We start from the raw sequence: 25,549 nt of genomic DNA, 5'->3' as shown, positions 1-25,549 counted from the left end.
CCTTGTTGCAGCCCTTTTTAATGATAAGCTGTGGCCCCAGGGTGATCAGGTGTTCCTGTGCTTTCATTTTCCACTTGGTTCATGCCTTTCGCAGTCTTGTGTTCAGAGGATTTTAACATATAAAGTATGTGTCTGGTATTCTCAGCAAATATTTTCCTGGTAAAGCAATAATAATATGTGAGATAAAAAGAAATAGAAAAACTTATCTGGTTGTGGTGATAAGTTTGAGGCTAACCTTGGCAGCTTAGACCTGTCTTAAAACAGTTTATAAAAAAGAGCTTGGGGGGTATAGCTTAGTGGTGGAGCATTTACCTACTGTGTTTATTTAGTCCCCAGTACTGGGAGAAAAAAACAACTCCATAGCTAGGGAGACAGAGAGCTGACCAATACTGAGCCCGCAGCACGACACGTAGCGCCCTCGGGACTCTCTTGGCCTTCTTCCTGGAACCGCCTGCCTCTGGCTGCTCTTGCCCACTGCTCTTAGGTCAGTCCTCTTCATCACTTGTATTTATTGGTTGACTATATTTTTTCGGGGCTTTGGGTTGAACCAAGGCCACACATGCAAAGCAGATGCTCTACTACTGCATAGACTAGCCCAGCACCTTTAACAGTGGGTGGCCCATGTCTTTATACCCCCTGCATGGACCTAGCCCAGCACCTTTTACAGTGGGTGGCCCATGTCTTTATACCCCCTGCATAGACCTAGCCCAGCACCTTTTACAGTGGTGTGGCCCGTGTCTTTATACCCCCTGCATGGACCTAGCCCAGCACCTTTTACAGTGTGTGGCCCATGTCTTTATACCCCCTGCATGGACCTAGCCCAGCACCTTTAACAGTAGTGTGGCCCATGTCTCTATACCCCCTGCATGGACCTAGCCCAGCACCTTTTACAGTGTGTGGCCCATGTCTTTATACCCCCTGCATGGACCTAGCCCAGCACCTTTTACAGTGTGTGGCCCATGTCTTTATACCCCCTGCATGGACCTAGCCCAGCACCTTTTACAGTGTGTGGCCCATGTCTTTATACCCACTGCATAGACCTAGCTCAGCACCTTTTACAGTGTGTGGCCCATGTCTTTATACCCACTGCATAGACCTAGCCCAGCACCTTTTACAGTGGTGTGGCCCGTGTCTTTATACCCACCCCTTTGAGCCCAAACCTTTCCCACGAGCATCTGACTCACGCTCAGTTGTCTGCTCACTTTCCCCACTTGGGCGTCTCAGCAGGCGTCCCAGGTTTAACACATCCCAGCTGAGCTCCGGGTATCATCCCCAGGCCTGCACCTCCAGCGTATTTTCCACACTCAGAAGGTGTCTCCGCCACTGCTCAGGCCACTCGGGCCAGAGCTGCAGGGCCTTCCTTACTCCTTTTGCTGTCTCGGTCCCCCCGTGGACAGCTAGGCTGTCGGCAAAGCTGCTGTCTTCCACAGCGCTTCCCGGGCGTGCGCCTCACCCCCAGCGCTGCTGCCGCCTTATCCAGGCCTGCACCCTCTCCTGCGCTCTGGAGGTTGCCTCCTAACTGAACTCCCCTCTACTCCACTCAGCCGGTCAGCTGCCTGCGCCACTGCCAGAAGGCACTGGGAATTGTGTTCTTCAGTGAAATTGACAAAACTGATGGCATATTTGTAAGTGGTAGACAGAATGCCAGGCATGGTGGTACATGCCTGTAATCCCAGTACTTGAGAGGCTGAGACAGGATGATCACAAGTTCAAGGACAGCCTCAGCAAATAGTGAGACTCAGCAACCTAGTGAGACCATGTTTCAAAACAAATAAATAAAAATTTGACTAGGGGGGATAGCTCAGAGGTAGAATGCCCTTAGGTTCAATCCCCAGTAACACACACACACACCGTAACTAAACAGAGTCGGCCCCTAAGGTTCCTGCCCCACGGTCACTCAGTGGACACCTCTCTAGGCCCTGCAGTGAAGGGATTCTGCAGATGTGAGACGTCCCAAGGTGTTGGCCTTCAGATCCAGGGAGAGTTCCTGGCTGGTGGCAGACGAGCCGCCATGGGGATGTGAAGCGGAGCAGGACTCGACGCACCACTCCTGGCTTGCGGTGGGGAGGCCAGGGGAGGGAGGGCAGGTGGCCTCTAAGGCGAGAGTGGCTGGCTGACCGCGCGGGCCTGCAGCATCACACGCCTCAGATGAGAGTCCAGCTCCACCAGCAGCTGACTTTGGCCTTCTTAGATCCTTGTGAGAAAATGGTTACAAATGTTCCAGAACTGAGGAGACAGGGATCAGCATCAGCTCTGCCTATAAGCACAGAACCCTGCGGAACGTTCATGGAGTCCTATAAAGCTGTGCGATAGTAAATGGGTGTTGTCTGTAATAATTGGCTATATAGCAATAGAAACTAATATAGGAGACACTTTTGCAAATCACATAGAAAAGGCAGCCATGTTCTCCAGCGCCAGGTATGGCCAGAGCAAGGGAGGGCCATCTGGTGAGCGTTCCAGCCTCTGTGAGTGCGAGGCAAGGCCAGGGGGGGTGAGCCGGAATTTTAATAAATACCCATAATTTCAAGATCTGTGTTTGAGCCAGGTGGACAAAACTCTCTCCTCTGCACTGAAGTCGGTGGTGCTCAGAAGTGCCTGGTGAGCTAAAGCTCTGAGGAGTGCTGCTTTATGTAATCCTATTTTCTTCTCCAGACTGTTCCCAAGCCCATTGCCCTGGAGCCATGTTTTGGCAACAAAGCGGCAGTCCTGTCTGTGTTCGTGAGGCTCCCACGAGGCCTGGGTGGAATCCCTCCTCCCGGGCAGTCAGGTGAGTGGGTGGTGGACGGGAAGGAGCTGAGCTCTCGTGGATGACCATAAAAGTGATACGGCACAGCGATACTGCACAGCGCCCATAGGTGTGGCAAGGATCCAGTGAGACTACCCCACCAGCTTTTATGGTCCCAGACTGTTTTCCTGATACTACCTTTCCCTCCTGGGGCAAAGTGCAGAGTCCCTTTCCTGCCCAGCTTCCCGCCTCTCGGCAGGGCTGTGTCAGGCTGCCTTCCTCTGCCCAGGTCTATGGCCGCCTGTGGCTCTGCGCTCCCTCCTGCCTCTTCCTTACTGAGTTGGGGCTCCCCCTGGTCCTCCCATGTGGCGCCTGCCGTCCAGCCGCCTCCTCAGGATCCACGACGCTCAGGTGCTATCTGTCGCCTCCTGCCGCTTCTTTTGCTCTTTCACTGTTTTAAATGTAAGCCCCAACAACCACTATCACAACAAGTAGATTTTTTGTTGTTGTTGGGTTTTTTTTTTTTTTTTTTTGTGGTACTGGGGTTCCTGGAAGCCTTTCTACCTCCGGCTACACTCCCAGACCTATTTTTTTATATTTTTATTTGGAAACAGGGTCTCTTACACCAGCGTGGCTGGCTTCGAACCTGCGCGATCCTCCTGTCTCCGCCCCCCAAGCACGGGGCTTACAAGCGTGCGCCACCACACCCAGCATGAGGAGATGTTTTAAAAATCTAGCTCACAGTTCTGCTGTGCTGACACTCACAGCCATTTAGCGGAGATGACTGTATGGGTCAGATTATTACCCTTTCTCATGTAACTGTCAGCAACCTTTTCATGGCTTAGTATGTATTATGGATATAGTATACATAATATACTAATATATAATATTACTAATACATAATATACTAGTACATAGTATACATAATATACCAGTGTTTTTTATGCTTTTTTTTTGTGGTACTGGGGTAGAACCCAGGGGCTTTTCTACCTCCAAGGTATACTCCCAGACCTATTTTACAGTTTATTTAGAAACAGGGTCTCACGAAGTTGCTGAGAGCCTCACTAAGTAGCTGAGGTTGTCTTCGAACCTGCACAATCCTCCTGTTTCAGCCTCCCAAGTGCGGGGATTACAAGCGTGCGCCACCACCCCCAGCTTTTTTTATGCTTTTCTATCAAATACTGAATTATAATTTATTTTTTTTTTACTTTGTTTTTTTTTATTGGTGCACTGTATTCATACATCATAATGGTATAAAGAAAATACTTTTGTAGACTTACATGCACACATCGCCCAGTTAGCCCCCTACCCGATCCCCACCACGTTCCTTCCCCATCCCTCCTTCCCATGCTTGGCTTAGTGGTTGACATCTAGTTTTATAGTAATTTATCCAATATTAATGATGATAATCTCACATAACAGTTTCATTTGTCTGATACCAAGCTTGTGATGACTTAAAGATAACATTTCAATATTTCTTTTTGCTTTCTTTCTTACCAGAGAATATTTTTTCTTTTTTTTTTTTTTTAGGTGAAACTATCATACATTTATTTATTTATTTTCAGAAAAAATCTATCCTGAAGGAGAACAAAGCTAGAAGATGTATATTTTATGATTTCAAACCATATAAAGCTACAATAATTGAAACAGTGTAGTACTGTTCTAAAGGCAGATATATAAACCAGTGGAGTAACATAAAAAGCCTAGAGATAAAATTCTTCATATATTTTCAAGTTATTTTTGACAAGGTTTCCACGAACATTTGCTGAAGGAAATACTAATCTTTTAACTAAATATTGTTGAAAAATAATAATTACATAAAAAAGAATAAAATTGGACCCTTACCTAACACCATATACAAATATTAACTCAAAATAGATAAAAGACCTAAATATAAATCTTAAGACTATAAACTTTTAAAAGAAAATCTGGGTCATAAAACCTCACAACATTGAAATTGGCAGTGATTTCTTGGATATGATTTCAATGGCACAGGCAACAAAAGGGTAAACAAACTCCCTAAAAAATAAAAAATATTGTATATCCAAAGACAATGTAAACAGAGTTAAAAGTTACTGATAGAATGGGATAAAATATTTCAAAATGCTATATCTGAAGGTATATTAATATTCCAACTATACATCCTAAAAATTAGCAACAGTAAAAGCAAACAATACAATTTAGAAATAGGTAAAAGACTAACATAAATAATGAATCTCCATAGATAACCAGTCTTAGTTGTCTGTTGGATGGAAAATCTTGTTTCTCTGCTTCTGGTGTGTGTTACCTATTTCTTCTTTGTAGTTAATCTCTTTGAGTATTTTCTCTAGCGCTGGTTTTGAAGACATAAATTCCTTCAGTTTCTGTTTGTCGTGGAAGCTTCTTATTTCCCCATCTAATTTGATAGAAAGTTTTGCTGGGTAGGAAATTTTTGCTGGAAATTGTTTTCTTTCAGAGTTTGGAATATGTTACTCCAAGCCCTTCTGGCTTTCATGACTTGGTTTGGGAAGTCTGGAGTGGTTCTAATTGGTTTGCCTCTGAATGTCACTTGGCCCTTTGCTTTTGTTGCCTTTAAGATTCTCTGCTTGGCTTCCACATTGGTCATTTTGACAATTATGTGGCGTGGGGATCCTCTTCTCCGATCCTGTCTAAAGGGAGTTCTATAAGTTTCCTGGACCTGTGTATCGACCTCTTGCTCTATGTTTGGAAATGTTTCTGCTATTACTTCCTTGAAGAGATTGTTGATCCCTTTGGTTTCACCTTCTTTTCCCTCCTCTATTCCAATTATTCTTAGGTTAGCTCTCTTAAAATGGGCCCATATTTCTTCAATGTCAGATTCCTGCTGTCGGATTTTTTTTCTAAATTAGAAACTATGCGTTCATTTTTTGAATGATCATCTTCTAAGAGCGAGATTCTATTTTCCATGTGGTCTAATCGGTTGTTTGTACTTTGAATTGAGGCCTTTACCTCATTTATTGCATCCTTTATCTCTTTTTGGCTCTCTCTGAATTCTTTTCGAAACAGCTCTATTATTTCTACAGTTATTTTCCTGATTTGATCTTCTAGAAATCTCTGAATTTCTGTTTTATCGTGTTCTGATGTTGTGGGGTTGTGGGCATTCATTGCTCCATTGTTATTCCTCTTTCCCATGATTTAGGAAGTTTGTGCCTTCTCTGGGTTCTTCCCTTGGGTCAGTACGACTTCACTTAAGGTGCTCTGGATCTCGAGTCTGTGGTATCTCGGTCCCCACTACTCCTTTACTGGGTTGTATGGCAGAGTCTCAGACCCAGGGAGTCAATCGAGGCTGCTTTAGACCATGGGGGATGCCAGGTTGGGCATTCTCCTATGGTGTGATATCTCTGCCACCGCCACTCCCCCACTGGGTCAAGTCCCTGGGAGTACAGTACTGGGATTTCTCCTCTAGGGACCACAATTTGACTCACTGTTGTTGAGTACGCTGATAGAGCTATAGTGGACTCCGTGAATTCACTGCTGCTTCTGCTTCCGGTGGCAATATGGCGCCACTGCCACGCCCTCAGCCGTGAGGCTGGCGTATTTCTTTTCTGTTTTTGAGCTCCACTCTGAGTCCCTGCAGGGTGTGCTGAGCCCAGCCTCTGGGAGCTTTAGATTCTCCCTGCGCCAAGAAATCTGCCGAATCCCGCCCAGCTGATCCACAGCAGCTCACCTCGGCTTGCTGTCCGCCGCTCCTCTCTGGAGCCTGGTGGGCTGTTGAGTTCGTTGGTCTTGTGCCATCCGGTGAGCTCGCCGCTGCCGCTGGCAGTAGGCGCTGCTGCCGCGTCCTCGGGCGTGAGACCGGCGTATCTCCTCTGTTGCTCTGAGCTCTGTTCTGAGTTCCCCTCCTCTCTGGAGCCTGGTGCTGCAAGGGAAAATGGCGCCTGCCGCTTTGCGCCTCGACTCCAGCTGCAGCACTGCGATCTGGTTTCTTTCTGGTGTCTCGTTTTTCCAGCCCTTTTTCTCTGTCCCTTGTAATTACATTTTTTGTTTCTCTGCTGATGGTGTTTTCTGGCTATGAAAGGCGCTGATTTTGTGGTAATAGAGATTGGTTGTTAGCGGGGTTCATAAGCCCCGCTTTTCTCCGTCGCCATCTTCCCGGAAGTCTGAATTACAATTTATAAAAACATTCTCTTGTTTTGAATTTGAAGGCAGTATGGAATGCCATCGTGGAAATGTCTTGACTAATCATGAAGTGCTTTGTAAAGGGTGCCTCAAGCATTCCTACGAAGCTGCAACTCGGGCAGCTTCTCCTTGTGGCGATCAGGGTTGCTGTAGCCAGAGAAGGCCTGGAGTCCAGGGACAGCGTGCCCGGGCCTCTAGCCAGCCCTGAGCCCCACGTTCCCTCAGTGGCCCTCAGACCCGCAAGGGCCCCTGTTCAGCTTGCAGGGTGCTGGGTGTGGAGTCCTCTTGAAGGAGGACTTTAGCATGGCAAGGCCAGGACACACTGTCATGGTCTCCCCTCAGCGCCACTGGGAGTTGAGCCCAAGTCAGCCTCTGGGACTTGGCTGTCTCTGCTGCCACTGCCGGCTCAGCAAACATTGTCTGGTGCTCCCTGCAGGCAGGGTGCCCGAGGGCACGGGCAGGTGACAGGTGGGCAGTGTTGCAGCCTTTCCTGCCCCACTTTTGCCTCGCCCCCCCCCTTACTCCTAAAGAAGCTGCTTGCTGCCCAAGACCCACCCTGACATGAGGCTGTGCTTGGTGCCTTCCATACCCGCCATGTTATGTGAACTGTTCTGTTTTTCCTTGCAGTGCTAGGAATCAAACTGCTCATGTGAACTGTTTTTTCTCCTGGTGGTGCTAGCTTATGCCAGGCAGGTGGTCTACCAGTGAGCCACACTTCCATCCCTGTGCCATAGTAGTTACCGTGGCCGAGATTCCCCACTATGTGCGAGGCACCAGCCGGGCACTTAAGAGCCCTCCCGCCCTGCCCACGCTGCAGGTGCAGGGGGTAGAGTAGCAGACTGCCTCTGGCTCCTGAGGTGAGCTCAGGGCCAGTCTGAGCCTAGGCTGGCTATTTCCCCCAGCGTTAGAAATCCAGCTTCCCAGTTGCTGACCTCCGTAATGAATGTGGGTTCGTCGGTTTCTAATACAAAAGGGAGGATCAGTACCAGAGTCCCTAAAGCAAAGGTGGGGGAGTGAGAGTTAGCCGGCACTGAGCATGGCTGTGGGTGGCGCTGAGATGACCTCAGTTCACTCACTCCTCCTTCTAGCTGAGCTGTTCTTACCCCGATCTGATAGATGAGCAGACTTAGCCGGCCAGCTAAAGAGCCTTGCTTATACCAGCTTGGCCTCACTGCCTGCTCTGTACATCTGAAAATAGCTTACACTAACCACGCAGTATGGGGTGACCTGGATCACCACGTTGCCCCTTGGAGCAGGCAGGAGAGGGCATGCAGGGGCGTGGCTGCGGCCCTTTTCACAGGCCTTCTCTGTCCAAAGTCGGGAGGGAGCGGTGTAGTGATGCATAGCTCTAACTCTGGTGCCCAGTTCCAAAAGAGAAGAAAGAAGAGCGTTTGCATAAACAAACACTGAAAGAATATGAAACTAATCAGAGTTTATCCAGATGAAGGAGGGAAGGTGGTGGGAGGGGCAGAGGAAGTAAAGCCCTTCCCTGTATACTTTTAACTATGCAAATGTAAAAATATTATTTAAAAACAAAGCAAGCTGTTCCTTGACATGTGTCCCCTCTGTGGGTTCTCCTAAGGTCTCGCTGTGGCCAGCGCCCTGGTGGACATTTCTCAGCAGATGCCAATAGTGTACAAAGACAAGTCAGGAGCAGTGAGGAACCGGAAGCAGCAGCCCCCTGCACAGCCTGGAACCTGCATTTGATGCGGGGCCGGGGACTCACCCGCGCGCAGGGCACGTGGCCCACAGAGCCATCTGCAGTGGAGGGCACAGGCGGAAAGCGGCGGTGCGGGGCAGAAGACTGGAAAGCCTCCAAGTGTCCGACTCATCTGCATGATCACAAGCTTTCTTTGATGGTTTCTCCCATCTGTGTCCAGCATCTAACCTTTTACTTTCACATAGGAAATAACTGATTCAGTTCCAGGTCCAGGGATGACCGGTGGCTGTGGAGGAGGCCGGTGTGGAGCCGGCAAGGGAGCTCGGAACGATGCCCAGGTTCACGTGTGGGGACAGATCTGGGACTGGCTCAGCTGCGAAAAATGAAAGACGGAGTGTTTACACGTAGACCTTCGATAGCAGTTGCTCTTCAACGTGGTCTTTTAAGAACTAGTCAGATGAATGGACTCGGTTCATCTGCAGCCTGCTATCTTTTTTAAAGATGTGCTGTTTACTCTTGCACAATTTTGGCAGATCTCTCTTCCAGGAAGTAGCTTTTTTCTAGTTGAGAATTAATATTGGTCCATCTCTTTTGAATCATATCAAACTAAGATAGAAGGGGGCTCTTTTAAACGTCGAGGTCAGCAATGTTACCTAGACTGTAAACAAATGTAATAGGCAGTGTTCTGTATCAACTTAATTTAGTCTTAATCCATTTGCTTTCTCTTTCCCTCCCTCTCTCTCTCTCTCTCTTTCTCTCTCTCTCACCACACACACACACACACACACACGCACACACACACACACACACCCCACACCACACTAAGTGCCTAGACTTTAAATAGATCTAGCATTGGAAAGTTAGTAAGCTTAAGTTTTTACATAATTGCATTCCTACATTCTTGTAAAATTTAAATAGCTTCCATTGGCAGTCTGCTCTTTTTCTAAAGTCTAATTTGCAGCCAGGAAAGAATTTTCTCACCCCAAGGAACATTGGACCTAGCCGCAGGGACTGAGGAAAACAAACTGTGACGGCTCCTGTTTTTATTGTTCTCAAATGGACACTGGGAAGGTGTGGGCCTCATACACCACCTGCCCTCCCAGCTCTGTCATTCGGCCTGAGGCTTGGCGAGCCTCTGGCCTCCTGCCAGGGCAGCACAGAGGAGCGGAGGCTCTTGCTTGGGTCGCGTGTCTCCTTTGAGCAGAAAAGAACAGAGGGCAGTAGTTCTGCGTCCTCTGCAGGGAGCTCTAGACCTGGGGCCTCAGCTGGAGGTAGAGTCGGCTCCAGGCAAGGACCGCCCGCTGTTGGGAGGCGCTGCCCTGCCCTCCCTCTGGGCACCGCCCACGTCCTCCTCTGACCTCCCCGGGGGCTGTGAAGAGGGCAGTCGGTGCGGATGAGGGCGAGAAGCACATGGGATGATGGACAGACGGAGGGAACGCTCCCACAGGCCCTGCCTGGGTGTTGGGCTCCCGTTTATGGTGCTCTGTATTCTGGCATTGTGCAGCAGCTCAATGATTGTGGGATCAAGAGATCCCACCATCTCTTCTGCTTCAAAACCTTCAACTCTGGCATTACCTGATCAGGATGGACCTCTGGACAGCAGTGCTCAAGTTTGAATTCAGAGAAACTAACACTCAAGAGAGCAAAGCTGCGGCATTCCACCTTCAAATGCAGTGCCTAGAGGGGTACGTTCTCTAGCCCAACACTAACCATTCCCATGAACAAGCTCCTGGGAAGATGTTTCCAAGGAGAGGAACCCTGGAACACTGATGCACAACACCTCCACTGTAAAACTCGCCTCAAAAAGCGTCTTTTCACATCATTGTTAAAGCGCGGACGGTTCTAGAAAAGACCCCTCCTCTTCAGAGCTCCCCACAACCCTGCCAGAACACAGCACCTGCAGGATGCCTGCAGCGGCTGCCCTCTGCCTCTAGGTACCGGGAGGCCTCATGGAGAGTGAGGCAGGACTGGGCGTGTCCTCCTACAAGGCAGACGCTCCTTGTTTGCTCAAAGGACCAAATTCCCTTGGCCAAAGAAGTCCCTTCCCCGTGTTAGCCCCCTGCCTTGAGATAACGTGCACATGACCCCAGCCCCCTGGTTATGTTTTGTTTTTTTGTTTTTTTTCTGTAAGATATTGCTTATTTTTTAAAAGGAAGGAAGGAAGTAGCAAAAGAAGTTTAATAGTGGGGAAACAGCTGAATCCTTCTGCTTCTCTTTGCAGTGGTAGCGTCCTCCAGGTGAGGGGCGGAGGGCGTGGCAGGGAGGAAGCAGAGGTCAGTGTGGAGCAGGCCACCAAGAGAGGCCGCCATCCTCCCCCTGTGCATCAGGTGGTCATAAGAAACCTTGATCTTGCACCTGTACATAACTATACAGTAGTGTCCAGAATGTTCAGACATTCGGAGTGTACATAAAGCAGAAAAATATCCTAATGTATTTTTATTAAACGTGATGACATCTGAGTTTCACCTACCATGTTTCTGTGCCATACACTAGGTATCCACGTTCTGGGAGGTTTTCTCCTCAGGCCCTGATATGTTGGTAAAAAGGTCAAGAGCCTCGCTGCCTCAGCACTAGTGTGTTCAGTTGTACCTGGCAGCGTTAGAGGATTTCGGACCTGTCTGTCCAACACCTGTGCGGAGCAGGGCAGCGGGTGCTTACTTGGCACTTGAGGGAAGCAGGGAGCGGGCGTCGCTGTCCTTGGCCCGCTGATCTCCTAGCAGCCTGTTGGCACACTGGACACAGGGAACGAGAGTCTCTAGTTCAGAGACTAAACCTGTGGAAATTAGACTTTCCAAAAGGGTTCTCAGGCTGTATTTTATTGTGGCTTGACCTTTTGGAAGAACCAGTCTTTTATACTGAAACCTGGGGTGGGGAGGCTCCATTTCCCCATGGAGATCTCACAAAACCCTGGCCTCCCGCCCCCACCCACCCCTCCCAGAGAAGCCTGGGGAGGGGCCCATGCACCCCTAGAGGGCCACCTACAAAGGCAGGAGGAGTTGTGGGCCTGTCACGGCCCATGCTCCCCTGAAAGGAAGGTAGAGTATCTGTGTGTAAGGCCCGAGTACAGATTGGGAATGCACTGGGAAATTGGGATAAGACCACAGCACCCTGGATGGAAAAGAGACAGTTTACCTTCCAGTGTCCATCTTGCTCCTGCAACTTGGTGGGCACCTGGGGGTGGGGACCTGGTGACGGTGGGTTCTCATGAACACCTTTGACCCTTCCATGTCTTGGATTCACCCACTCAACAAGATGTACTAAACACTAACCTGAGCTCATGTTAGGGCAGCAACTGAGAAGAAGAACCTCTAGAATTACAACAAAATCCTGTACCTCAGCCCGCCATCCCAGGAGACCTTTCCTTGTGGTTTCTGTGAGAACTGGCTGTTCTGAGGGCAGAACCAGGAAGGCGGAGGCCTCTCCCCCTGGGGTAGCCCTGGCTCCCCAGCGAAGGTCTGAAATGTTTACCCTGTTGGCTGCAACCAAACATCTCCTCTGGAAGGCTTCCAGATAGAGACACGGCCCGCCCGGCGGCGGCTGAGCCCACGCGTCCTACCTGCGGGGGCCCTGCAGTGTGGAGGCAAGTTGGCACCTTCCCTTCCAAAGGCAATAATAGAGTCGACTTTCAGAAATCGAATCTGCACAAAACATTCTGAACACTAGTGAAGCCTGTTTCATTGAACTAATTCTGGCTCTGGAAATGTTTTTGTTTTATGGTTATTTACGTTTTTTTGTGTGTGTTTTTTTGTTGTTGTTTGGTTTAGATTCAAGCTTAGTTAATATGTATAATTTAGCATCTGTTGCACTCATGTAAATATGGAGTAAGTATTGTAAACTATTTCATTGCTGGGATTGTGGGTGTTATACATACACTTAGGACTGCAATTTTTGGTATTTTTTTGTATTGTAAAATAACAGCTAATTTAAGCAGGAACGAGAATTAAGAGAGGTCTGTGCATTTTAAACAAATGTGAAGCACTTGTATATAAATAAAAGTAAATACTATAATACAAACTCCCTTCTGAAATAAAAGTAGACCTGGTAAAAATGTGGTTTTGCTCTGAGTGTTTAATTTTGGTTTGTTTTGGTTTATGTTTACATTTTGGATGTTTTGAGTGTTACCAGCTTTCTGGCAGCCTCAGAGAAGCACTGGGCTGACAAGTGAGTGCGGGTGGGGAGCCCTGGGGGCTTCTGAGCAGTCGCTGTGGTCCTCCCTGACTCCCTACCCGGCTGCCTCCTGCTGCCCCTTTCTCCTTCTCCACCTGCTCACGTGCTCCTCAAAGCCTCAAAGGCCTTCCAGACCACTAAATCTGTAGGTCCAGCAGCCAAATCCAATAAGCTTGGTAAACACATAGCATATGGTCTCTGCCAATTTTTAGTCTGTCAGAAACTACTGGCGGCTCCCACCTCACTTCCCACAGGTTTCAGGGCCCTTCCCAGACGGCCTGTGGCCATCAGTCCACTCCCAGATGTGGTGGGCAGGCCGGCTCAGGCACCCTCCCTCCCCCGGCCCCAGCCCTCGTCCCCTGGTGCCGAGGTCTGAGGTGGCCGCTTATCCTCTTGTGTTTTTGATGGAGCCTTGTTTGAAGGCATTCGTGTCTAGCCCTGCCTGATTTGGGTCCTGCCTCCGGGGTAGGGTCAGATTGTAGTGTTGCAGAGCCCGGGTACAGAGTGCAGGCTTCCAGTTCCAGAAGGAGGAGGTGGGTCACTTGGAATGGGAGAAGCCCACAGTGGGTGCTCACTCCCAAGGGGAATACACCACCAGGTTCCTGGGGCCAGGACCTGAGGGGAGGGTGGGCCTGGAGGAGGTGGGCCGATGGCTGCAACCCGGCTGGGAAGGACCTTGGAGCTTTGGGGGAGAGCACTGAAAGCCGCCAGCTTCCTGGCAGAGAAGATGCTGTGTGTTCAACTAAACCTATTAACTTTTTCTTTTTAGATCCACAGGTCAGCAACATTTTCCAGTTCCCTTGCAAGCTAGGTTGGGGCCAAACTCGTAAAATGTTGAAGGAAGTAATAACACCAGTGCTCTCACACGGGTCTCCTCCCCAGAAGCCACACGTCAAGGATGTTGGAAGGAACGTGGGCCCTGGAATCAGACCTGCACGATCGTTCTGGTCTTCACATTGCTGAGACAAACGTCAACTGCAACTGGGCCTGTTACCATCACTAGCTTGCTTACGCTTACTGACACAGAGATCCGTGCCTTGAGACACAGTGCACTCTAACCAGAACCTACAGCACTTGGCGTTGGCTTAGTGCAGGACACTGGAGGGCCCTGCCGGCTGTGGCCAAACAGAAGCCGTTACGTCCAGTAACCTAGGAGGCAAGCCACGTGGCCACTGAGTTGTCAGCTTGAGAGGAAAAAGTTGGAAGAAACAGAAGGTGTCACGTGTTATTACTGGCTGTTTGGGGCAGGGCACCACAGAAATAGTTGAATTAGTTTACAAGCAGAATGTGGAAGAGAGGAGAGCCCTCAAGTCCAGAGCCGTGCAAGTCCAGGCCGCCTCAGAGTCCAGACAGTGAAAGGTGCTGGTGAGCAGCAAAGGCCTGTGAGACTCGTCAGACACTGCCTGCCTGAGAAAGCCAGAGGAGGCCTCAGCCTCCCCGCTGAGCCCGCTCACCTCACTCTCCTCACAGAGAGATGTGGGTAAGGAAGCCCAGTTAGAGACACGAGCCTCACACATGTGTAGCCAGTTAAGAAGCCAGTGACACATACCCAGAATCCTAGTAGTTGGAAGGCTGACACAGGAGGATCCCGAGTTTGAGGCCAGCCTCTGCAGCTTAGACCCTCAGCAGCTGAATAAGACAGAACCACCTGAGTGTGACCAGTCTTACCTGATCTCAGGAGCTAAGCAGGGTTAGGCCAGGTTGGTACTTGGATGGGAGGCCCTGTTCCAAAACTTAAAAAAAAAAAAAAAGGACTACGGGTTTTAATTCAGAGGTAGAATGCCCCTGGGTTAATCAGTAGTACCAAAAAGACAAACCCGTGACTATCAAGGAAGCCTTAAAACCACCCTCAGGCTGGAAGATAGTTGTGACAGGTATATCCAGGGAGGGCTTGCCGCCCCAGAGCCAGGCCCAGCAGGGCGTGTGTGTGTGTGGTGCTGGGGACTGAACCTAGGGGAATTTTACCTCCAAACTATGTCCCCAGCCCTTTTTATATTTTGTTTTGAAGCAGGGCCTTGCTAGGTTACTGAGGCTGACCTTGAACCTGCAATCCTCCTATCTCAGCCTCTCAAGTACTAGGTTTACAGATCCCGCTCCCGCAGGATCTGAACCGTGCTGTGGACCAGTGATTGGACTGCTGGGTCAGCCCCTCCCCAGCCCCGCATGGAAGGGATTGTGAGGCTGCCCTCCCCATCTCGCTCCTGCTGCTGAGTGGGGAGCTGAGGAAGTGGTAAGGCGGTGAAGACGACCTCCGCTGCAGGTCTGGATTTCTGCACCTTGTAGGAGAGAGTGCCTGTGTTTCCTGTGAAGGAAGAAGACCTTCACAGGTTTTGGTGACCAGAGAAGCCGATTGCCCAAGACCGGCCAGATGCGCACCACGCCATCTCCTCCAAGTGGGCAGCTTCCTGTTGCCTAGGCCCGGGCAGCTGGGTGGAGCCGCATGCCCAGGCCTCACCAAGCACCACTCCCTGCCAAGGGTCTTAAGAATACTAAGGCTCAGCTGGCAGCCGTGGCGCACACCTGTAATCCCAGTACTTGGGAGTCTGACACCGGAGGATCACAGGATCAAGGCCAGTTTCAGCAACTTAGCAAAACCCTGTTTCCAAATAAGAAAAATAGGGCTGAGGATGTAACTCAGAGGTAGAATCCCCTGGGTTCAATCCCAGCACAATCAAGCAAGCAATCAATGCTCCGCCGACCCTGTGGGCTCGCGGGGAAGATGGCAGTGCAGCAGAGGAGGGAGCCTGGGTCCTAGGTGGCTGGCACGGAGCACTGCAGATACCGGGAGTGAAGTATCTCCTCTTACCTGCCTGAGTGAGCTCGCCATCACCCCACGAGGTTGATTCATTTGGTCAGTCAACAAATTTTTACTGAGCAAAACAGCCCCAGGCATTACAAAGAACCCGGGATATTACATGAACAAAATCAACAAAAGTCCCCAAGGACTTTACCATCTAGTGACAGACACAATAATAAGTGACAATAAGAGGTAAAATGTCAAGCCAGGTGTGGTGCGCACGCTTGTTAATTCCTGTACTTGGGAGGCTGAGATGGGAGGATTGTGCAGGTTTGAGGCCAGCCTCAGCTATTTAATGAGGCTCTCAGCAACTTAGTGAGACCGTTTCCAAATAAAAAATATACAATAGGTCTGGGGGTGTAGCCTGGCAGTAGAAAGCCCCTGGGTTCCATCCCCAGTACCACACAAAAAATAACATGTCAGATAGTAAGCTTTGAGGAGAGGTTAAAATCAGCATGGGGGTCCCTACTTAACACAGTGTGGCTGGGGGGCCGTTCTGATAAGCTGCCCCTGAAGGGCAGCTCGCTGGGGTCCAGCCACCGACAAGGCAGGCAGGTGGCTGGGGGAAGGGGCTGAACGGCAGTAGAGTTAAAGTGGGGCAGGGGTTCTCAGTGTGCACCATCCTACCCCCTAGGGGACATTTTGGAAATAGTGAGTTTTGACCATGGAGCTAATGGGGAAGTGTGGCTCTGAGTGAGTGAGTGGAGTTGAAAGTAGCCATCAGTGACCTGTAGAGCCGCCCCGCCCAGCAAGGAACTGATCCCACACTCATCCCACCCACCCCAGCTTTCTACTGTCTGGCCTGGATATTTGTGTAGATAGAAAAATCTGTTTCTAATTTTTTTTTTTTTTTTGTAAAACCTGGCCCTATTGTGAACCAGGAGCTGGTTTACTATACAGTCAGTTTCTCCAGAAATGCAACTACTCTGTAAATCAAGGAGGATTGAATTTTGTTTTCATAAAAGTTCTATCACAGCCGGGCGTGGTGGCGCACGCTTGTAATCCCAGCATTCAGGAGGCTGTGACAGGAAGATCACAGTTCCCAGACAGCCTCAGCTACTTAGTGAGGACCTTTGCAACTCAGTGAGACCCTGTTTCAAAATAAAGAATAAAAGATAGAGCTGGGGGTGTCACTTGGAGGTAGAATGCCCCTGGGTTCCATCCCCAGTACCGCAAAAAAAAAAAAAAAAAAGAAAAGAAAAGAAAAAGCTCCATTACAAGCTGGCATCATTTAGAGAGCTCTGTCACCACCAGCACCGCCAGTCCTGGCATCTGAAGTCCCTGTAGCCACACACCTACATGGGTCACCTCTGAGCAGACACGCCCTGTGGCTCCGCATTGTGAGCCATGTGGCATGCTCTCTCCTGTCCCCGTCACAAGAAGGGATTGGGAACCTGATGATCCCGTGACTGCCTGGAGGGCGCTGCAAGCTCAGCTCAGCCCTGCAGCCAGGCCCGCTGTGACCAGCCTTCTGAGCTGTGTCATTCCTGTCCCCAACTCGTCACTTGACTTTGCATATCTTATTTTCTCCTGTGGGAACGCATCTCAGTCTTTTCTCTGTCCCTTCTGCCTTGCTCTGTAGGCTCATCTGGGGGCCAGGTGACCTGTCCCTGGCCCAGGAGCTTCACAAAGCACCTCTCAACCCAGGCCCTCGCAGGCTACAGCCCAGCAAAGTGGAACCTGCCTCTTCCACACATGCCAGGCTCACTGCAAGCTGCTTACCACCTGGGGGCCACTCCCACAGTTCTGCACAGCTCCTGGCCTTCAGGAAGCGACACGATGAGCTGGCCGTGTGAGCTTGGTCCAGCCTGACTTGTTTGGGAAATCATGGACGGTGAGTGGTTTCCATGGCAACTTTGCACCTAGATGCTGGGCTCCAAGCCAGGGAGCATTCATGAGCCGTGAAGTTTCCACCAATAAATCCACGAGTGCTCCCAGCACCTGCCTTTCTGCCTCAGCCCCACCCCAACCGCCTGCTGGCTAGGGTATCAATGTTGGCAACAGGTACAGAGACCCAGGCAGGGGTCTAGTGCCGGGAGGACTGTGGACTCCCAGAGTGTGCACAGGACGGTGACGGCCACCTAAAAGAGCACTGAGGCTCGGGAGTGGTTGTGGGGGACTCAGCCTTGGAGAGGCAACACCATGCATACAGAACCTTTTTAGAGAGAAGCATCAGAAACCAAATTCACAACCTTAGGCAACTCTGCCAGCTTCTCAGAGGCAGCCTCCTGGCTTACCACAGCAGGTGTTGGTTCTCATCATTCTGGAGGTCCGATGTCTGAACTCCCTCCCGAGGCCCTGGGCACCCCGCGCCCGGCGTCCAGGCTCCTGACATGCATCGGCTCATGGCTGCAGATCTGCAGTCGCCTGTCTCTGCATCCGCTTCTACGCTGTGTCTAGTTCTCTGCATGGTTCTTAGAAGGGGACACGTGATGGTATTTGGGGCCCACTCAGATAATCCAGGATATGCCCTCTCCTCTCCAGATCCATAACTTAATCACATATTTTGCCATATGAGGTGACACTTTTTGCCTCTGTATACCATAACACTCTCAGGTTCCAGGGATTAGGACGTGGGCATATCTTTGAGACCACTGGCAACCATGGTACAAGTTTAGTTTTCAAATAAATCCCGTTCACTTCATTTTCCCAATCGTTTGGAAGGTATATACATAGTTCTTCTACACAGAATTCTATTTTTATCTGCAGTCATTTTTTTTTTTTTGGTGCTGGGATTGAACCCAAGGGCATTCTAGCTCTGAGCCTCATCACACCTCCCAGTCCCATTTTATTTTTTTATTTTAAAACAGGGCCTTGCTGGGAGTGGTGGTACACACTTGTAATTCCAGTACTTGGGAGGCTGAGACAGGAGGATCACAGGTTTGCAGCCAGCCTCAACAACTTAGTGAGACCCTGTTTCAAAATAAAAATAAAGAATAAGAATAAAAAATATGGTGGAGGTGTAGCTCAGAGGTAGAATGCCCTGGGTTCAATCCCTAGCATCACAAAAAAAAGGGGGGGGAATAAAATTGGGCTGAAAGTATAACTTAGAGGTAGAATGCCTCTGGGTTCAATTACCAGTATCAAAAAAACAAAAACAAAAACAGAACCTCACTAAGTTGCTGAGACTGGCCTCAAACCTGCAATCCTCCTTTCTCAGCTCCCTTAAGTACTGGGATTACAGGAGTGTGCTACCAGATCTGGGCCCCTCCCATCTTTTTTTTTTTTTTTTTTTGATGCCAGCATTTTACTCTGAGTTAAAAATAGGTCAGAGTTTAACACACTATGGGGATCACTAGCAGATACTTTGTGTGCGTGTGTGTGTGTGTGTGTAGTACTGGGGGTAGAACCCAGGGGCTTTTTACCTCCAGGCTACACCCCCAGCCCTATTTTATAATTTATTTGGAAACAGGGTCTACTGTGCTGAGAGCCTAAGTAGCTGAGGCTGGCTTCGAACCTGTGCGATCCTCCTGTCTCAGCCTCCCAAGCGCGGGGATTACAAGCTGCACCACCACGCCACCGGCGAGATTGGAGGGAGCCGGCCGAGGGGTGCCCTCAATGCCCGCCCTCCAGCCCCGCCCCAGCCGAGTGCAGGTGCCATTCTCGTGCAGCGCTGTGCAGGGTGGGCCGCCCCTCTTCTTTATGAATTGAGAACAGGTTGGGCTCAGCTTCGCTCTGCATGATACCTCCCATTCCAGGTGACCCTGGTGAGCTGACATCACGCCACTACCACAGGAAGAAGCCCATAATCCATGCTGGGCCCATGAAGGTCCTGCCCAGGACAGCCCATGAGTCCTTGGGAAGAGCTGCTTTTCTCTGCAGAGACTGCTAACAGGAGCGACCCCAAACCTGAGACATGGGTGGCATCCGGCCCACCCCTCGGTGACAGCCTGCTGGGCTGCGGAGGGGAGCCACTGGGGAGACCAGCAAGGCCACAGCATCTGAACCCCGGGGCTCCTGCTGTGCCCAAGCCCAGGTGCTCAGCACACGCTCAAGCCACTTGGCTCTTCGTACAATCAGCAGTCCTGTTAGGGTGATAGCGCAGCCAGCCGTCTGGATTTGGTGTGAGGTGCCGTGCACACACGCAGTCTCAGGATTGCCGGCTCCTGTCCTGGTCAGGGCAGCCCTGGGCCTGTGTTGGGGTTGAGCTGTAACTAACCCAAGTCTGAGATTCCCCAGAAGCTGAGCCCCAGACAAGGATTCTTGCATCCTGAAGTACTGAACCAGTCTGGTGCTGCTGGCTCTGGAGCTTGCATGGCGAACAGAACTGTCCCAACCTGGGGCAGGCAGGCCAGCCCTTGCACCCCGGCCTCGGTCAGCCCAGAGGAGCCGAGTGCAGCCTAACTGGCATTTCTGGGCAGTGATCCTCCAGACAAGAAGGCAGCTGCGAGCTGGGTTAGCAAGGACATTCGCCACATTTGGGGATGGGTTGTGTGGCACAGAGGTCTCTCAGCGGGCACGGCAGCCTCCACCTCAGCCTGCCTCCTACCTCCTGCCAGACCTCAAGTCATTATGGGAAGGCGAAGCCCAGCGGCATGGTAACTCTTCTCTCAAGAGTCTTTGAGCGGCCTGGTGTGATGGTGCACACTTGTAATCCCAGCATTTGAGAGACTGAGAGAAGAATCAAGATTTGTGGCCAGCCTCGGCCACTTAGTTAGGCCCTTTGCAACCCAGTGAGACCCTGTTTCAAAATAAAGAATAAAAACTAGGGCTGGGGGGTGCAGCTTGGAGGTAGAATGCCCCGGGGTTCCCTCCCAATACCACACACGTCTCCAAGCTTTCCAGGAAGCAGGCAGAGGCGTAGCACCTCCACACCAGAGTCCACCTCTCCTGCCCAAGCTCCTTGGCAGAACTGCGCATTTGTTTGAGTCTGGAACTTATCCTCGAGCAAGCTAAGCAAGCACTCCGCACTGAGCTCACCTCCAGCCCCCAGGGCTGCAGCTGGACACTGCCCATGGCATTTGGCGGGTCACATTGGCTTGAGTGTGTCAGAGCCTGGGAAATGTAGTTTCTTTATCTGAAAACTAGCAGAGTAGGAAAGCAGAGAAAAAAGCAAAGACAAAATCTGACAGTAGGACCTGAGAACTGACTCCTGTCAGCATCTGTAGGGGAGGTGACACTGCCCAAGGAAGTCCTGAGGCCATCTGAAGTCACACAGGCCTACGGGGCACGCCCTGTGGCCGACTCTGTCTCCCCAAAGACAAGGTCAGTCTCACTGCACTGCGTTTATTGCACTTCAGCACCACGGTAAATCATGGGGAAAGCAGCCAGGGGGCAGTGAGAAGCTGGGGACTGTGTGGACCGGATCCTCTCCAGGGGTGCCGCCAGCCGCACAGCACGGAAGGGGAGCGCTCTGCCCACTTAGTTCTGGGCACAGTGGGTATAATAGGCAGGTACTGCCTGGCCGCGAGGTGCCGGACACAAAGGCTGCGGTGGGCGCCTTGCCTGTAAGTCGCTCTGATGTATTTCTTAGGGTGTGCCCACTTGGGCAGTAGATACAGTGTCCTGGAATTTCAAGAGTCCAGATGGTCTCTGACTGTTTTTAGGAGATGTGAGGATCCCCGTGAGACCTCTGCTACAAAGGTGACCCTCTGCTGCCTTCCCCTGTGAGAGAATCCAACTGTCTTAAAGCCTGTGAAGAAAGGGCCCTACAATCTAGACATCTACTGGTGGGAAACCCGGGGCTTTGCATCAGGCCCCCTGCCTCCGGCCCTCAATCCAGGGCACAGGCAGGTAGGCGTTCAGACCTGCAAAGGGCAGGAGGGAGGGCCAGCCAGTCTTTTCACTGGGCAGCAGGGCAGAGACGTGGCCAGTAGCCCAGGCAGTGTGAGCAGTCAGCTGCGCTGTCCAAAGTCGCCTCCTAGTCAAAGCAGGGCCTGGAGAGCCAGGACTGGAAGCATGGACAGCAGGGGCCTGTCTGCAGAGGAGGCCTGAGGAGTGGGGACAGAGCGAGCCCTTGGGGCAGCGTACTGCGCCCACTCCCTGGCCACTCAGGCCTCCTGCCCACCTGGCATGGAAGGACTCCTGCACCTACCTGTAGGAGGTGGTGCCCAGGGTTCCCCTGGGGGTCCAGCTGGTTCCCCAGGACTGAGAGCGACCCGCTGCCAAAGGCTTGTATGGCGCCATCTGCGGAGGGAGGGCTCAGGGTGGGTGTGGTTGGGAAACCCAGACACAGGAAGACCCCCCTGGCATCTGCAAGGAATGGCTTCGGGATGGATGGGAGGCAGATGTCAAGGAATATTTGAACAAGGAGAACTGTGCGCAGAGTGACTGGCAAACCAGTCTACATCCCACAGGGAAGAGCGACACTTATACCACCATTTCACAGACAAACACACACAGGTTTCGAAGTTAACAGACTTTCAGCAAGAAAGTGGCAAAGTTGGGCTTCAAATTCAGGTCCCCTAACGCCAGACCACTCAGCACCGTGGAGAGAGGGGAGCGTGCGCGGGAGGGGGCCCTCCGAGGTGCCGGGAGGAGCGGCGCCCCGATCCATCCCGGGTCCTGGGGGACTGGCTTTAGCCCGCGGGGGGCCTCGGTTCCCTTCCTTCTAAAATGGGTTCCAGCTGCCTCGGGAGGGGCCGCACGCGCGCCCGGCTCTCCCGCGGGGCCCTGCCCGGGCCCCTCACCCAAGCACGGGTTCCTCGTAAAGAGGCCCCGGAAGGCCTCGCACTCCTCGCGCCGGTTCCCGCTGGCTCCGCAGTCACACCAGGGCGCCGCGCGCGCGCTCGCGTTGTCCACGTAGTTGGGGGTGACCTCGGTGCCTGCGGGGACCCGAGGGCGGGGTGACCGGCCCGCCGTGGCGGGGGCGTCCCGCGCCCAGCCCGGCCCGCGCCACCGGCCGCGCGTACCCACGAGGCCGGCGAAGGCGCGCAGGCAGCGGGCGCCCGGGTCCCCGGCGCAGCCGTCGGGGGCGCTGTGCGCAGGCGCGCAGGAGGCCTGGAAGGCCAGGAGGCGGGGCCTGCGCGAGACGGAGGGCGGTGAGTGGCCAGCCTCCAAGCCCCGCCCCGCCCCGCCCTCGCAGGCCCCGCCCCCGCGCACCTGCACCGCCCGCTCCTCTCGCAGGACTCCAGGGGCGCCAGGCAGGACGGGGGCGCCGGGCCGGGCCCCGAGAAGGCGCAGGCCGGCACGAAGGTCTGGCGTCGGCGCTCGGCGCACTCGGGGCTCGCGCACGGGCAGAAGAGCAGCGCGTGGGTGAGCGCCGGCGGCCCGCGGGAGAAGAAGCGGCGCAGGGCGCGGTGGCAGCGGGCCCGGGGGCAGCCCCCGCGGGGACCCCGGCCCAGGCACTGCGCCACGTACTCGGTGCGCAGCCGCTGGCACCGCGCGTCCGCCGTGCACGCCTCGGCCGCGTCCACGCAGCGGTTCCTCCCCGCTGATCTCGCCGGCCCTGGTGGAGGGGCAGGCGGGCGGCAGTGCTCTGTGCGCCCCGCGTGGGGCTTCACCCGGGCACGCCCTCGGAAGCGGAGGGGCGCTCAGAACCCCGGGGGAACAAAGTGCGCCCCAAAGGGATTGGGCAGCGGCGGTTAGGGGGCAACACGTTAGGGGCGATGGTGGTGTCCCATCCTCCTCGGGCACCTCCACCATCTGCAGAGCTTTCCCACCCGTCCAGAGAGGGGCTCACAGGGCGCCTCCCCTGCTCAGGGCCCACCCTGGCAGAGAAGAAAGCTAACTGGGAAGTTGGCTAATGGGACTTAACGGAAACAGTATATTTCCTCACCGAAACTCCTGCCTGTCTTCCATCCCTGCGCCCACAGAGAGGGTCTTTGGCAGGGTCTGTAAGTTTCTAGTTCTCCCTCTTTCCGGGTCTCCTGCCCCCACCCCACCGTAGCAGGGCATCTTCCCTCCCCAGTCCTTCTAGGCTCTGGGTTCAACTCCTCCCTCGGCATCTGAACCCTGGCTCCCCACAGCGCCTCCACCCTCGGATCGCCCAAAGGCTCTGGAGAGCCAGCCGGTTTAGGCCTGGCTGAGGACCTGCAGGCCGCAGGACTGGAGGGTTCATGGTGTGTGTGTGGGGGGGGGGGGGTCGGTAAAGGTGTGAGCCGGGGTGTCACACCCTGCCAGAGCAGAGAGGACCCCTGGCAGGGAGTCACACCTCAGAGGTCAAGCACACAGGGCGAACTGGGCCCAGAGGTGCCACGGGTCACATGTGACTCTAGCCACAAGTTAGGAACTGGCGGCCCCTTTTAGTAGACCTGGCTCAGCAAAACCAGGCTAATTGGCCACGTCTTCCGCCCCTTGCCAACCTAGAAGCTTTTCTGACACCCCAGTCTGAGTAAAGTGTCCCCACCTGGCCCCTCATCCCTCCCACTGGTGTGGGGGCCTGGGGTGCCCAAGCAGGGCTCCTCTCTGGCACTCGCCACCTATCTTTCTGGGCCGGGGACTAGATGGCAGGGATTATAAAAATTCTTGCTGTGGCTTCAGCCATCAGCTCTGCAGGCAAAAGGGAGGGAGGGAGGGCTTGGGCTAGGTACAGGAGTGGAGGAGGCAGGTGGTAGAGGTGAGCCCTCCAGTCCCCTCAGGAGGCCCAGAGCAGCGGGCATGCTTACACCTTTTCTCTCACCTTGCCGGGCACATCCCCGGGCCTCAGCCCCACCCCGCAGCACCTGGAGCCGCCCAGGTCTGTGCCCACCTGCTCCTTTGCTCACCTGTCTCCCTGGCCAGGGGCGCCTGACTCGGCTCCTCTCCACCCTCAAAGCGCATCTCAGCACCAAGATCTCCTCTGCCTTTACCAGATTCCCTTTCTGCACCACACTCCCAAGAGTGACCCCGCCTTGGGATGCTGCAGGTGGATTGGGGGCAGCCCTGGGAGACGCCGAGGAGCCGGGCAGTGAGCAGCCCTGGAACTCCAAGACTCGCAGAGGAGCGCGGGGCTGGGAGACTGCTCCCATGACAGCTGGGGGAGAGGAAGCAATAGGGAAAAGAAATTCCTGGGGCAGAGGCGTGTCTCAGCTGGTTTGTTCCATGGGATGCTCCTCACGCAGCAGGGCAGACTGCAGGGATTCCCCGTCAGGGAGCACAGGCCTCTGGACGGCGCCCCGTCCTGCTTTCCTGCTTTTTCTGTAATTGCCCTCTTTCCTTCTGTTTCTGTCCAGAGAAGCAGGGGCAGATGCTAGGGTTCAGAACCCAGGGGAGAAGACAGGTGCTCACCCAGCAGCAGTAGCAGCAGCAGCAGCAGCAGCGCAGGCCCCACGCAGGCGGCCATGCTGGACCGTGAGCAGAGAAGGGCGGCTTCAGGCAGAGCTCCAGGTGGACAGGTGGCCCCTTCTAGCGCCTCCCAAGCAGAGGCACAGGGACACCCAGGTGTCTGTGTTGACACACGCACTCCCGCCAGGAGGAGATTTTGCAAGGGAATGACAGCCCGCCCTCTGGTCCCGCCCCAGGCAGCGCCTCCCTTTGGCTGGGGAGCCACAGAACCCAGCGCCTGAACATCTAAAACAGACCTGACACACCTGCGCCCCCAGACACACCCACGATACCCATACAGCCCACAACCCTGGCCTCTACCAAACTAAACTAGCAACTTTCTCTACAATTTGTTAACCTTTTGTTAACTAATTTTATGGTTGTGTAATGTTTGCAAAAGACTAGCCATCCCCTAGGCCCTCCGCCCGCCTTCCCCACAGTACAGTTATTAACACTAGGAAGTTAGCAGTGGTGCCACACTGTTAACTGAACCACTGACCATTTGAATGTCCCTGGTTTTCCCACTAATGTTCTTTTTCTGTTCCAGGCGCTACCTGATCTGTGCCGCATGCTGCTTTCAGTTGTTCTGCATCAGTTCCCCACCTGAGGGAGCTCCTCCGTCTCTCCTTATTCTTATTCCTGAGGCTTTTGAAGAATCCTGGTAAATTATTTTGTAGAATGTTTCTCTTGCCCAGCGCTTGGGAGGCTGAGACAGGAGAATCGCACAGGTTGGAAGCCAGCCTCAGCTACTTAGTGAGGCTCTCAGCAACTTAGTGAGACCCTCTTTCCAAATAAAATATTAAATAGGTCTGGGAGTATAGCCCGGAGGTAGAAAGCCTCTGGGTTCCACCCCCAGTACCACAAAAAAAGAAAATGTTTC

At 52.7% G+C, this 25,549-nt stretch overlaps 2 protein-coding genes across 2 annotated transcripts in view; one reads left to right on the top strand and one right to left on the bottom strand.

Moving 5' to 3' along the window:
* The window catches only part of ATRN (attractin), a gene marked incomplete at both ends in the record, with an annotated part of 109,376 nt that extends 100,807 nt beyond the window's left edge, over window positions 1-8,569 (top strand). The window contains 2 exons of the mRNA XM_080716318.1: window positions 2,653-2,767; window positions 8,445-8,569. Coding sequence (XP_080572444.1) covers window positions 2,653-2,767; window positions 8,445-8,569 — 240 coding nt within the window. The remainder of the gene's footprint in view (window positions 1-2,652; window positions 2,768-8,444) is intronic.
* A 2,607-nt stretch (window positions 8,570-11,176) lies between these two features.
* GFRA4 (GDNF family receptor alpha 4) lies at window positions 11,177-24,688 on the bottom strand (the record flags this gene model as incomplete). Its single annotated transcript, XM_080716424.1, has 10 exons — window positions 11,177-11,254; window positions 13,305-13,371; window positions 14,775-14,991; window positions 15,956-16,045; window positions 20,248-20,434; window positions 21,521-21,612; window positions 22,116-22,250; window positions 22,338-22,447; window positions 22,528-22,873; window positions 24,634-24,688. 10 exons carry the CDS (start codon window positions 24,686-24,688, stop codon window positions 11,177-11,179), a joined length of 1,377 nt encoding a protein of 458 aa, XP_080572550.1.
* Window positions 24,689-25,549: the final 861 nt, after the last annotated feature.

The sequence above is a fragment of the Muscardinus avellanarius genome, assembly GCF_963383645.1.
Source record: "Muscardinus avellanarius genome assembly, chromosome: 19".
NCBI lineage: Eukaryota > Metazoa > Chordata > Mammalia > Rodentia > Gliridae > Muscardinus > Muscardinus avellanarius.
Note: the sequence above shows the minus strand (reverse complement) of the source record. Positions and strands in the feature narration are given on the sequence as shown.